This window comes from Delphinapterus leucas, chromosome 8, assembly GCF_059928025.1.
Source record: "Delphinapterus leucas isolate spDelLeu-1000000601 "Yukka" chromosome 8, BTC_Dleu_Yukka2, whole genome shotgun sequence".
In the NCBI taxonomy this organism is placed as follows: Eukaryota; Metazoa; Chordata; class Mammalia; order Artiodactyla; family Monodontidae; genus Delphinapterus; species Delphinapterus leucas.
Window position 1 is genome coordinate 438,512 of NC_143136.1, and position 12,426 is coordinate 450,937.

Consider the following 12,426-nt stretch of genomic DNA (forward strand, 5'->3'; position numbering starts at 1 on the left):
CTCTCAGCCCTTGTGGGTTGGTGGTCTGATGTGGACGGATGCCCCTATGGTCTGAGTGAGGTTCCTGAGTGTTTGGAGACTTCAGAATGTGGGGACCCCCCTGTGAGTGACCAAGGCGGTGCAGGGGACCCTTCCCGGGGGTCCTGTACCTCGACCCGGTCGGGCTGCCCCATCTGCTGGGGGGTGGCCTGTGTTCCTGGCTCCTGAGCCCACGACTTGGGTGGGCAGGGGTGGCGGGGGCTCCCCACAGCCCTTGCCTCCCGCGGTTTGCGGTGCCATGGGCTTGCCGCAGGTCAGGGCCGCCTCTGAGAGCCACTTTAGGGGAAAGATGTGTCACCTCCCCATAGCCCTGCTTCTCGGGCCCCGTTATCTGAGCATCACAAGGCGCTCGGCTGCTGGGCCCTCGGGCGGGAAGAGGCTCTGGGCCAAGGCACCCACACGTCCAGGCAGATGGCGCCCAGCCTCACATCCGCCCCGAGGGGCGCCGGCCCCCGGTGGCCTGCCCAGTGGGCACAGAAGCCACATCTAAGAGCCCCCCAGCCGTTTTGACTTCTCCCAGCCAGGGGTCCCAGTGGGGGTCGTAGCGCCTCTAGATTCAGCTCCTGTTGGTCCTTTGGGCAAAATGGGGCTGGCCCAAGGGCATGGCCTGAGGGCGGGGCCTGAGGGCGGGGGGCGGGGCCTCAGGCACGCGCGTACCAGCGTCCCACCGACCCACGGCGGCAAAATACATGATTGTTTTCTGTTTTTATCTCAGTCTGAATTCCGAAAATATACTATCAAATGCTATTATTCAGCCATTTAAAACATTAACTAATTAATTTAAAAAATTCTGTCCATACACATTCATAGCAGCATTATTCACAGTAGCCACAAGATGGAAGCAACCCACGTCCATCAACTGATGAAGGATAAACAGAATGTGGTCCGTCCATATGACAGAATATTATTCAGCCTCAAAAAGGAAGGAAATTCTGAGTCATGCTACACTGCGAATGAACCTTAAGGACATGATGGTCAGTGAAATAAGCCAGACACAAGGGGATGGACACCTATGATTCCCTTATAAGAGGTACTTAGGTAGTCAAATCATACAGAAAGTAGAATGGAGGGTGCCAACAGCTGGGGAGAGGGGTTGGGAAGTTAGTGTTCAGTGGGGACAGTGTCAGTTTAGGAAGATGAAAATGGGGCTGGGGTAGAGAATGGTCATGGCCACAGCTGTGGCAAGTCAGAGAGGCTGGAGAGCCGGGCGAGCTGATGCGTGGCTGGAATCTGAGCTGTCAAGGGCAGAATCCCCTCTTCCTCAGGGAAGCTCAGCCTTTTCTCATAAGGCCTTCAAGTGGTTGGGGGAGGCCCCCACGTTATAAAGGATAACGTGCTTTACTCAAAGTCTGCGGATTTAAATGTTAATCTCATCTAAAAATAGCTCTGTGGGCAGCCTCCCTCCTTCCCACCTTCCAAACACTCTTGAGAGATGGCACAGGGTTTGCAGACTAAAGAAGACCACGGCCCCGCCCCACCCCACGTTCATCACAGTTTTATTCTCGGTGCCGCTCTGAGCGCACAGAACCTCTCCCTTCTTCCCTGTTACAGACACTGCCCGGGAAGGACCCCGGCCACCACCCCCCCACGCCCCTCCCCTGTGGGTCCACACCAGGACAGGTGCAAGCACAAGCTCACGGTCACCTGGGGAGGGCAGGACGGGCCGCCGTGCACCCATCAAACTGGAGAAAGGAAAAAGGCAAACAGCGTGCAAGAAAACAGCCTTCTCACTTGTATGGATAGCTTGTGAATTACTACTCCTTTTAAGAGAATAGTCTGCTGTTATCTACTAGAATAAAACATTGCCGAGATTTGTGCTCAGTCACCCCACAGTTGAGAATCCATCCTGCAGAAATCGGTCTTTGTTTGTAAAGACAGATGTTAAAAGATGTGCACTGCAGCTTTGGTTGCAGTGCAATAATAATAATAATAATAGAAGCCATCTGAATGTCCCCAGCAAGGAAATGCTGGATGGCCCATGTACATCGATGCTCTAGAACACATCGTGCAGTTACTAAGAAAGCACGAGCTAGGATGTGAGTCTTGAAAGGCATCTGTGTTGTTGTCTGGACTCCGCAGGAAATGGACCCCAGGATGGAGGTTTGCAGCTGGGGGCATTGGGGTGAGGGAAGTGGCCGTGAGCCACACCAGACCACAGCGACGAGCCTCGCCCACAGGGCACGCGGCCCGGCCAAGCACTGCTGCACTCGGGCGGTCAGCTGCAGGACTACAGTCATGCGACTATTTCACCCTGGTGCAAAGGGAAACACGTCCATGTATGTTCCCATTTATTTCCTCTTGTATGAACCTTGGGAGGGGAGCAGGCTGCTGTCACCTTTAGGGGCAGAATGGGGTGAGCCGAGACTCTGGATTGACTAATTAAAACAAGCACTTGTGGCCACTGAAATTGTTTTAATGACACACAGCGGAAAACATTCAAAAGACTCAATGTGGGAGCCACCAAATGGACTGCAAGCTGGTCTCTACCCCGAACTGTGGGATCAGCACAGGCCGCTGAGCCTCAACTTCCACATCTGGGAAATGGACATAATACCTGCTTCACAGGGGCTTTGACTTATTAAAGGGAATGGAGGGTACAAAGCATGTGACACACAGGAGACCTTCTGTTAAGTATTTTATCCTTTCCCCTCTGCGCACACACAGAAACGGAGCACAGTACTGAAGCAGAAAGAGGGACGGAGGAGAGAGACAGCGCGGAGGAGGGAGGGAGGGAGACCCAGAGAGACAGAGACAGAGAGAGATGGGGGAGGGAGGGAGGGAGGAAAAGCCGGATAGACAGAAAAACAGAGACAGAGACAGAGAGACATGGGGGGAGGGAGGGAGGGAGGGAAAGCTAGACAGACAGAGAGAGACAGACAGAGAGACATAAAGACAGAGACAGACAGACAGAGGAGGGAGGCGATGACTGCAGCCAATCAGTCACAGCAAAGACAGAATTAGTGAGTTGGAAGAAAAGTCTAAGAGTGAAGCACAGAGACAGAAAATCATGGAAAACACACAGAAGAGAGTAAGAAGCATCCAGTGAGAATGGTAGCGTTCAAGAACTCGGGTCCCAGAAACTCTGGAATGGGATTAGGCAGCCAGTGTCGCCTGTTGGCGTCTCCCGCGGCCACTGGAACTAACTTGCTTACAGCAGCACAAACTCATCCCCCTTCAGCTCTGAAATGGGTCTCACTGTGCTAAAGTCACGGTGTCCACAGGGCCGGTTCCTTTTGGAGGCCCCGGGGGAGAATCCGCTCGCTGCCTTTTCCAGATTCCAGGGGTCACTGCATCCCTTGGTTCCAGGCCCCTCACCCATCCTCAAGCCCAGCATCGTAACACCGGCTCTCCCCTCTGACCCTCTGTCCCCCTTCTAAGTGCCAGCCCACCCAGATAACCCAGGACAATCCACCATCACAAGACCCTTAACTTAATCACGGCTGCGAGGTCCCTTTCTCATGAAGATCACACACTCACAGGTTCCGGGGGTTAGGATGCCGACGCCTTCGGGAGCCTGTATTCTGTCTACCAGACATCACGTCTGTTTCACATTTCCTTGGAGGTCCTGCCAGTCCAGTAAAACAAGGAAAGGAAACAAAAGGAACAGCATTGGAGAGGATACAACGCAACGGGCAGTCTGCACTAGACTGTTTGCAGTGCAATAATAGTAATAATTATTATTGTTAGAACCCCCAGCAAGACCCGACCCAGCCTGGGGAAAGCACCACAGGTGCACGGCAGAGCCTGGGGAAATGCCCAGGGGCTGGTCCATCACGTTGGACCCGAGGAAGGAAGGAGGAGGCTGGGAGAGCCCAGGGCCATCCCAGAGGGCCTGGGGGGTCAGATCAGCCTGTGGGGCAGTGGGAGGAGGGGACAGAGGAGCGGCTCCTGTGGGGTCAGGCTGGGCCGCACCTGAGGACCAGTGGCCCTGGAGGCTGGACAGTGGGGCACTGCTCGAGGTACAGTCACCCAGGACCAGGGAAGCCAGGGCCACAGGCCCCAGCAAGGTTGACCCCTGCAGGCCAGCAGCTGGATCCAGGCCCGGAGAGCGGGGAGGGCCTTCCCTAGCTCAGCTGCCCCCTACAGCAGCAAGCACTAGGTGCCCTGAGCCCTCGGGGACCAGCCAGAGCAGGTGCAGGTGGCGACAGGCCTCGGGGGTGGGTGAGGACGGTTTTAGGAGGGGGCCTGAGCTGCCCTGAGCCCAGGGACTCTCCCCACAGCCTCTCTCCCTGCCTGCGGGTGGGTCACACCTGGGGAAGCCCTAACCCAGAGCCCTCAGCCGCGGCCTAGACCATGAGGAACCAGGATGGGGCCCCGAGGAAGCCACAGCTCTGGGATGGACCCAGTCACCGAAGGCTGGCTCTGCTCGCTTCAGAGACCTCACTCCACGGCTGGCCTGCGTGGGGTGCTCGATGGAGGGACTCGCCCCGGCCCGCTGGGAGCCCCGTGGCGGGAGGAGCCTGCGCAGGCTGCAGGTGCAGGAGTGAGAGGCTGGCGCCAGCCTGCCGTGCCCGCCAGGACTCCAGCCGGTGTCACAGTCCCCACACAGGGACAGCCGGGACCTGCCCTGGCTGGCGCTGGCCCTCCCCCAGGTGGGCCAGCAGTGCTTTCCCGAAGTTCCACAAACAGGGCAGCCTGAGTAACAGGTGTCTGTCCCCTCCCAGTTCTGGAGCCAGAAGCCCCACGTCAAGGAGTCCCAGGGCTACGCTTCCTCCCCAGGATCCAGGGAGGGTCCTCCTGCCTCTTCCCTTCTGGGGGCTCCAGGTGTCCGTGGGCCTGTGGGCACGTCCCTCCAGTCCCGGGCTCCATCTTCACATGACTTCTCCCCGACGGCCCTTTTCTCTTATAAGGACACTCACTCCTGCCTGACTTAGAACCCAGCCTAACCCAGGATGGTCTCCTCTCAGTCCTAACCTTAATTACATCTGCAAAGACCTTACCTCCAAACAGGTCACAGTCTGAGGTTCCAGGTGGAATTTAGGGCACAATAATCACCCAGTCTGGAAGTGAGTACAGGACCCTGCCGTACACACCTGTGACCTCTGGGCCTCTGGAAAGCCCCACCTGCCCGTCTTTGCCGGTTTCTGTGGCTTAAACCTGAAAACAGAAGAGCGGACTCAAGCCACTGCCCAAAAGCCCCAGGTAGAAGGGCTGTCCTTACAGGGGACTGAGGCAGCCTGGAGGTGGGGGGGTGCCTGGAGCCCAGTGGTGACCCCTGAAAGGTGGCCACCCCTGCAGGGACGGCTGACAGTGAAAGAGAGCAATAAGCGGTGGGGGGGGTGTCTCCCGGCTCCCAGGGGACTGGCTGTTCTGAGTTCCCTGGGGACCCTTGGGCCTCCACTGCTCAGAGCCTTCCTGCACGTCCCCACCCTTGGGGAAGACCATGTAAGATGTCATGCTGTTCCGGAATCCAGGCTAAGGAGGTGACAGAAACTGGGGCCATCCAGGGACACCTCAGAGATGCTCATCACGCATGACCGGCAACTGGGGAAACTGACCAGCCCCAGAAGGTCGCCCTGCAGGGTCCTCATCATGGAGCATCGGGGCCGTAAACAGAGCTGCTGGGAAGGGTGATAACGTGCTAAAATGAAGTCATATGTTTTTAAAAAGAATTTCTTCAAGGAATCAGAAAGAAATGCCGAAAAGATAATCATAGTTGTGGTGGGCAGAAGGATATGCGTGGGTCACTTTTTTCTTTATAGTTTTATACATTTCCCAAATTTTCTACAATGAACACATTTTATTTTTGTAACCAGAAAGAAGATGTTACAAAGAAGAGGAAATAAGAAGGTGCTTCCACGAGGGCACAGAGGGCCGGTCCTGGGAGGTGACCCATCCAGGGAGGGGCAGCCACCGCGCTCCCCACCGGCCCCGCCGGCCGGCAGTGCAGACCAGGCACGTCTGGGGCTGCCGCGCAGAGAAGGCTTTGCCTGTCCCCCTGCCCCATGGCTGGCAGCCCCCAGCACTGGAGAGTCTAGCTAAGGGGGGCAGACCCCACAGTGACGTGGCTAGAGCACTGGGGACCCTCCCCAGGCTTCGACGTGGAAAGAACTGAGGAGAGACAGCCCTGGACAGACACGCAGGATCCCTTTATTTCTTGTTCATAAGCCAGAAAAAAGCCAGCAGAGCAAGAGGAAAGAGGAAAATGGTACAGGCGACCAAGCACTGCGGGCCAAGCGAAGGATCCCAGCGCCACGCTCCCACCACCACACGCCCCAGCCCCTGCTGTCGGCCTTGGGAGGGGGAGGGGTGGGCCATGCAGGGCCAGCCGCCCGTCCACCCTGGGCCATCCAGGCCACCCTCCCTTCCGGCTGTACACCTCCTTCCTAAAGACCAACCCTGCTTGGAGACCGTTACAACTGAGCTTCTGTGAAATTCAATGAGGTCCCACACAAACACTCACCCTCACGAACCTCCATGGAGAAGCCAAGGAGCAAAGGCGCCTCTCCAGGATGGAGCCCCGTCCAGGCCTGGGGTCACACCGACGCCCCCACCCTGCCACCTCCCAGCATCCTCCGCCCCTGCTCCCCTCCCCGCTCCTCCTGGGCACCCGGGGCCAGGCCTGGCCAGAGGCCCATCAGGAGGGCCAGCAGCGCCCCAGAGGCTCGTCCCCAAGGCTGGGATGCCCGGTGCCCGCCCCAACGTTCCCCAGGGCCTCCTGCAGGGAGAACATGCAGAAGGAGATCTCCTCACAGGAGACCCCGGTCCCACTCGCATACAGACAGGCGAAGGTCAGGGCTCTCTCGGGGGTGGGCCTGATGGACGCCAGGTCAGAGTAGCCACTGGGGCCCTCGTGGATCGCCCAGGGCTCCGGGCAGCTGTGGGGGTCCAGGGGCGACCGGCTCAGGCAGATGCCCATGTGCAGCTGTGCCCTGCACCCCACCGGGTGGGAATACAGCAGCCACGTGGGGCTCTGAGACAAGGCCGAGGGGGGACCGGGAGCTCGGGGGTCCAGGTCCCCCTGTTCCCCTCAAACCCAGGCCCTGGGCCGGGCTCACCGGAGCCATCCCCACATCCCTCCATCCCACCCAGCCCCCCGCCCCCTCGGGTATCTCCAGCGCCCTCCTTCCTCTGGGGGTTCCTGGGGCCCAGGGCAGAGGTGTGGAGGGTGGAGGGTGTTCCTGGTACCCATGGAGCACCCCTCATTCTCCGGCCTGCTGGAGGGCGGGGCCGGAAAGCCCACAATGCTGCCCTGGCAGCCCCCGGCGGCCCCGGCCAGGGCGAGCACCAGCTCCCCAGGCAGGAAGGAGGCGCCCTCGTCTACAATGAGCACCTGCACGTGTCTGCCCAGAGGGCTCCAGGCACTGCAGTAGAGGATGGCACCGGCCTGCCCCCTGTCCACCACCGCCAACTGGTCCTCGCCCGAGCGCAGGTTGGGCATGAGGCCCCCGTGGTGCCAGGTGCGGCGAAGGAGTGGGGGCCGGTCTCGCAGATCTCACCAAAGCACTCTCGCCGGTCCACGTGGTACGTGTAGGCCGGCACCAGCAGGCGGCCCAAGCACAGCCGGATGCCATGGCTGGAGCCGACGGCAAACGTGGCCCAGTCTGCAGGGAGGAGGGGCTGCTGGTCCCCTCGATGGCAGCACCACCACCCTGGGGGACAGGGAGGACGGGGGCCAGTACCCGGGTTAGGGGACAGCTCAGGGGGCAGCCATTGGCTCACTGTGCCCCCACCGTCCACTCCTTCCGGCCACCCCCAGGCTGTACAAACCTCCTGGGTCATTAGCAGCAGCCACGAGCCCAGGCAGGCCGCTGGGCCAGGATCTCAGCGGGTGAGCGGAAGGCCAGCCCCCAAGTGTGCATGCTGCCCAGGCAGAGGGGCAGCTGAGGGCGGGAGGGTCTGGGCAGCCCCTCCTGGCAATGGGCTCGAGTCCCCTGGGGTGGGGTCCACACCAGCAGACAGCTCTTTAGATCCACTGTGTCCTGTCTGGGTCTCAGAGCCTGCCCCACCCCTCTGTTTAGCTCCTACCTGCCAGGGCCTAGGTGACCCCTGGGTCAGCTTCCACATGCCAGGGTCGGAGTGGCCCCGAGGGCAGTTGGTGGTCAGGCCCTTGGGGAAGGGGCAGCGAGAGCAGAGGGAAAGCTCTGGTGTCAAGCCGACCTACCCAGCTGCAACCCTGGGCTGAGCGCCGGGGGAGGGGTGAGAAGGAAGAAGAGGAAGGGGTAAAAGAGGGGACCCACCGGGGGTTTGGGGCCAGAAGGGACCTCAGCGCTCAGACAGAGACAGGTTCGGGAAGATGACAGAGCCTGCTGGGCGCGGGACTGAGGGCTTCCGGGGACAGGATGGGGGCGGCCCACCAAACGGCGTCGGTGGCGCTTAGGCTGGGTGCGGGGTGAGGCGGGAGCTCCAGCCAGGCCCCCCTCCGCCGCCGGGGTGCAGACCCCCCCGCGGTGCAGAATCCCGTTCCCCGCCCCGCGAGACCCCCTCCCTGCTCAGACCCCGCTCCCCCTCACCCCACCCCCGCGCCCTGCAGAGCGGGCGCCCACCTACCCTGCTCGGCGCCGCCCACCGCCTCCGCCGTGAGGTCCCGCGCGCCACCCCAGCTGCGCCCCGCCTCCCGGTTGGTCACGCCGCAGACGTGCGCGGCGTTCTCGCCCGCAGCGATCTGCGCGGCCTCGCGGGTGCGGCCGCGCACGGCGATGAAGAGTAAGACTGGCCGTGCGCGCGACGTGCACCGGGCAGGGGTCCCTGGAGCGGTGCTCGTCCAGGACCGCTGTACCCAGCACGCGCGTGGCGCCGCACTGCGGGGAGGGGGCCAAGCCTCAGTCCCCAGTCCTTCCGTGCGGCGCGGCCCCCGCCGCCCACCCCGGGCTCACCCGCACGGAGCCCCCAGCCAGCATGCCGGTCCTCTGCACCAGGCGGTGGGCGTGGGCGTCGTCGGGGCTCAGCCGCTGATCCGCGAAGGCCAGCAGGGTGGGCCCGGGAGGCACGGGCAGCATTGAGGGCACGCGGTACGTCAGGCCGGCCCTCTCGCCCTGGAAGAGCACGGTCCACCCAGGGACACGCAGGGCCCCATGCTCTGCGGGCGCGGGCCCAGGACCCCAGAGTCAGCGGGGTCCCTCCAGATGGGCAAGGGTTTTCCGCGGGTGCAGGTGCCGTGCCCCTGCCCCGGCCCAGCCCGCCTTCCTGTGCCCACTCGGAGACCACCCTGTCCCAGGGCCCCTCACCCCCGTCCAGGGTGGTCCCTCCCCAACGGCTATTGCACCCCAAATGTCTGGAATCTGCGCCTTGCTCCTCTGAGCATGGCCCACGGAGAGGGAACTGGTTGGTGACAGGAGCAGGGTAGCCTGGCCAGAGCCCCTCGACCCTGTGCACCCACGTGCTGGGGACTTGCGGTCATCACAGAGCCTGCCTGGCAGGAGGCTGCCAGGGGACCCCAAGGCTCTGGACAAGGAGGGGTTCAGTGTCCCCAAGCAGGGGCCCCACAACCACAGGAGCCGTGCAAACAGACACGCAGAAAAGGACACAGAAAGACACAAAACACGGAAACATGGGAGACACAGAGGAAGACATGCTCACATGTGCTGCACGCAGATGCCAGGCTTCCGCTGCCATCACCTTCTCAGACCTGGGGTCCTGGGGGTGGCCAGGAGACGTTTAGAGGGTTGCCTGCTGACCCAAGGGGGGCCCAGCAGCTCTCCTGCAGATACGGTCCTGAACTCCAGGCCCAGCGGGACATTTGTGAGGTGGGGGACCTGCCGCCCTGCCCCCCGGGCTCCTAAGCAAGGCTGGGGGACGTGGGGAAGCCCAGCAGAGCCACCCTACTTATGGGGTACCCCAAACAGCTCACACGTGTACCCCAAGAGAGCTAGGGGCGGTACAAGCCAGTGGGGCAACAAGAGGGACCCCAAGGAGGCCAGAGAGGTCACCGCCCTGCCGTCCTGCCCCTGCCCCTTCCAGGCAGAAAGGAACCAAGTGTGGGGTGGGGGGTTTAGTCTGCAGTAGGGGTCAGGGGTTTGAACTTGAAAAGCAGCGGCTCCCACACAGTGATGGGGGGAAGATGAGCGCCCTCCACGACGGAGCCCCCCAGAAGCGGGAGCACACACACGAGAGAAGCCAGGCTGGGGGACAGGGCGTGGAGGCTGGGTGCGCTTCTCAGAGCTGAGAGCTAAGAGGGGAGGAGCGGGAGGAGACCACAAGCCAGGCACCAGGAGCGCCCCAGCAGGAGGGAGCGTCGCAGGGTTCAGCCACCATGAAGAAGGCCACAGCCCAGGCCCCACGAAGCCTGGCTCCCTAAACCTTGGCTGGTCGCCCAGCCCCCTCGCCCACAGCCCAGGTTCCTGCACGGGTGACGGAGCGTGGCCTGGGCGGCCTTTCTGGGGTGGGGTCACCTGAGGGAGGCTCAAAGGGCGGGGCCTCAGGTGTGGGTGCATTGGGGGCACACACGGTCTGCAATCCGCCGACCCCCTGCCGGGGGTCCCGTTCTGATTCGCACAAAGGTGGGCTGGCCAAGCCCCCACCCAGGGATGGCAGTGAGTCTGCTCCCCGCAGCGCAGTGGGGTCCAGGGGCTGCGACAGGAACCGGAGGTGTCTGAGCAGCTGAGGGCCAGATGCAGCGGTAACCAGACAGGGTGCTGGGGGGAGGGGAGTCCCTGTACAGCGAGACCGGCGCACATCGAAGGACACAGTCGGGATGGAGAGAGTGGGGTGACGGGAATGAATGCACACATACGCCTCCATGCCTGAGGTCCCCCAAACAGACAGACACAGCCACCTCTGCCCAGGACCGCCTTCTCCTGGGAGGCTCCCTGGGGCAGTGCACTAGCCCCACCACGCTGCCCCCTGAGCCCAGCAGACCCCTGCCCAACGCCAGGTCCGCCCACCCCACCACGCCTCTGGGGCCTCTGAGAGCAGCTTCCCGTGTCCTGGAAGCCCTGGGCCCCCACCCCCGCTCTGCATCCAAAGAGCAATTGTGCCCAAGCAGGAAGCAGGTGCAGGTGCCACATGTCCCTCCAGGCTGAATGGACACACATGGGACATTCTCTGCATTTGGTTTGCTCTGCAGGGCCCAGGACCACCAGCAGCTGGTGCCAGCAGAAGGGGGCTCAGGTCCAGCCCCCACTGTGGGACGGGGCAGCAGGGATGGAGGCCCCAGCAGCTAGCTGGGCTGTCTGCTCACTGCACAGAGTGGGACGGGCTGCCGGGTACTAAGAGCACCTGCGCCCGGGCCGGGCCCTGGGTTTCTGCAGAGCCCCAGAGCCTCGGGGGGGCCCTCAATCTAAGAGGGAGAGCAGGCCTCCCAGGCTGCTGGCCCTGCCCAGCTGGGCCAGTGCAACAGGTTCCAGGGCTTTGGCTCGACCAGGATGGCCGTAACCCAGCGTTCAGGGGAGCCAGCACCCATAAGTCTCCATGCCCATCTACCCTCCCCAGCGTGGCCCTCCCCAGGGGTGATGCAACACAGAAGGGGAACCGAGGCCTGGAGAGGAGATGGGACCTCCAAGACAGTCTGGTCCCCTGGCCCTGGACCCAGGCAAGTTACTGGGGGTCATTCTGCCCCAGCAGGGGCCTGCCCCGAACTCCTGCAGCCGGTCCTGTCTGGGCTCCGCCCTGGAGCATGAGCCAGCCCAAGTCACCTGCCCCACACCCTCTGGGCCAGCACTTTTGTCCCGTGGGCCTGCTGGCGCTGGGCACACTCAGCCTGCGGGGCTATGAAACACATGCATACGAAGGGCACAGGCCCTTTGCACACAAGATGGGCAGACTTGGCTGTGTCACCTCAGGATGGGTCTCCAGCCTAACCCGGGTGTCCTGTGCCCTGTCCAGGGCAAGGACTCAATTCAGACACTTCTGCCTGGTGAAGCGTCACCTATGGGCCCAAGTGCTCATGCTTGTTGGGGCAGGGCCCCGACACCCAGCCTACACCTACTCCATCCTCTAAATCTACCCCGAGGCCCTGCAGGAAGTCGTCCCATTGCGGGGGGGCCCATGTGGCAGCTCTGGCTGAGGGCCCTCCGTCCACAAGCCCATTGCCCTCAGGCCAAAGAGAGGCAGGTCCTGGCCCCCGAGGGCCGGGGATATAGGTGAGCAGGGAGGGGCCTCACCGGGCCCCGCAGAGCTGGCTGCAGGGCAGCTGCAGGAGTGCTTGCCTCTCTGACCCACTCACAGGCAGAGACAAGGGCCCACTCTGTGGCCGGGAGCTGGGAGCTGGCCATGCCCCAGGGCTGTGTCAGGATCCAGGACCGTCCCGCCAGCCGTGCGACTGTGGTGCAGCACAGAGAGGGGTAGGTGGTGAAGAAGGGCAGCCAGGAGGGGGCAGTGTCCAGACAGGGCCACACAGGGCTCCTCTCTGCTGGTCAACTGGCTCCACGCTGGACCCTCACCCTCCAACAAGGCTGTGCTGGGGGCGGGCCACCACCAGGGGCCACAGCTGACCTCCGAGGGGGACAT

General features: G+C 62.2%; 1 protein-coding gene across 1 annotated transcript; it reads right to left on the reverse strand.

Moving 5' to 3' along the window:
* Positions 1–648: 648 nt before the first annotated feature.
* On the reverse strand, positions 649–12,426 carry NEU4 (neuraminidase 4). The gene is given in 11 exon segments (XM_030760452.2): positions 649–3,604; positions 4,980–6,969; positions 6,972–7,104; positions 7,106–7,446; positions 7,449–7,583; positions 8,530–8,690; positions 8,692–8,780; positions 8,856–9,079; positions 10,371–10,548; positions 12,081–12,238; positions 12,360–12,426. Coding segments are annotated over 10 exon segments (1,839 nt in total). The 3' UTR covers positions 649–3,604; positions 4,980–6,616.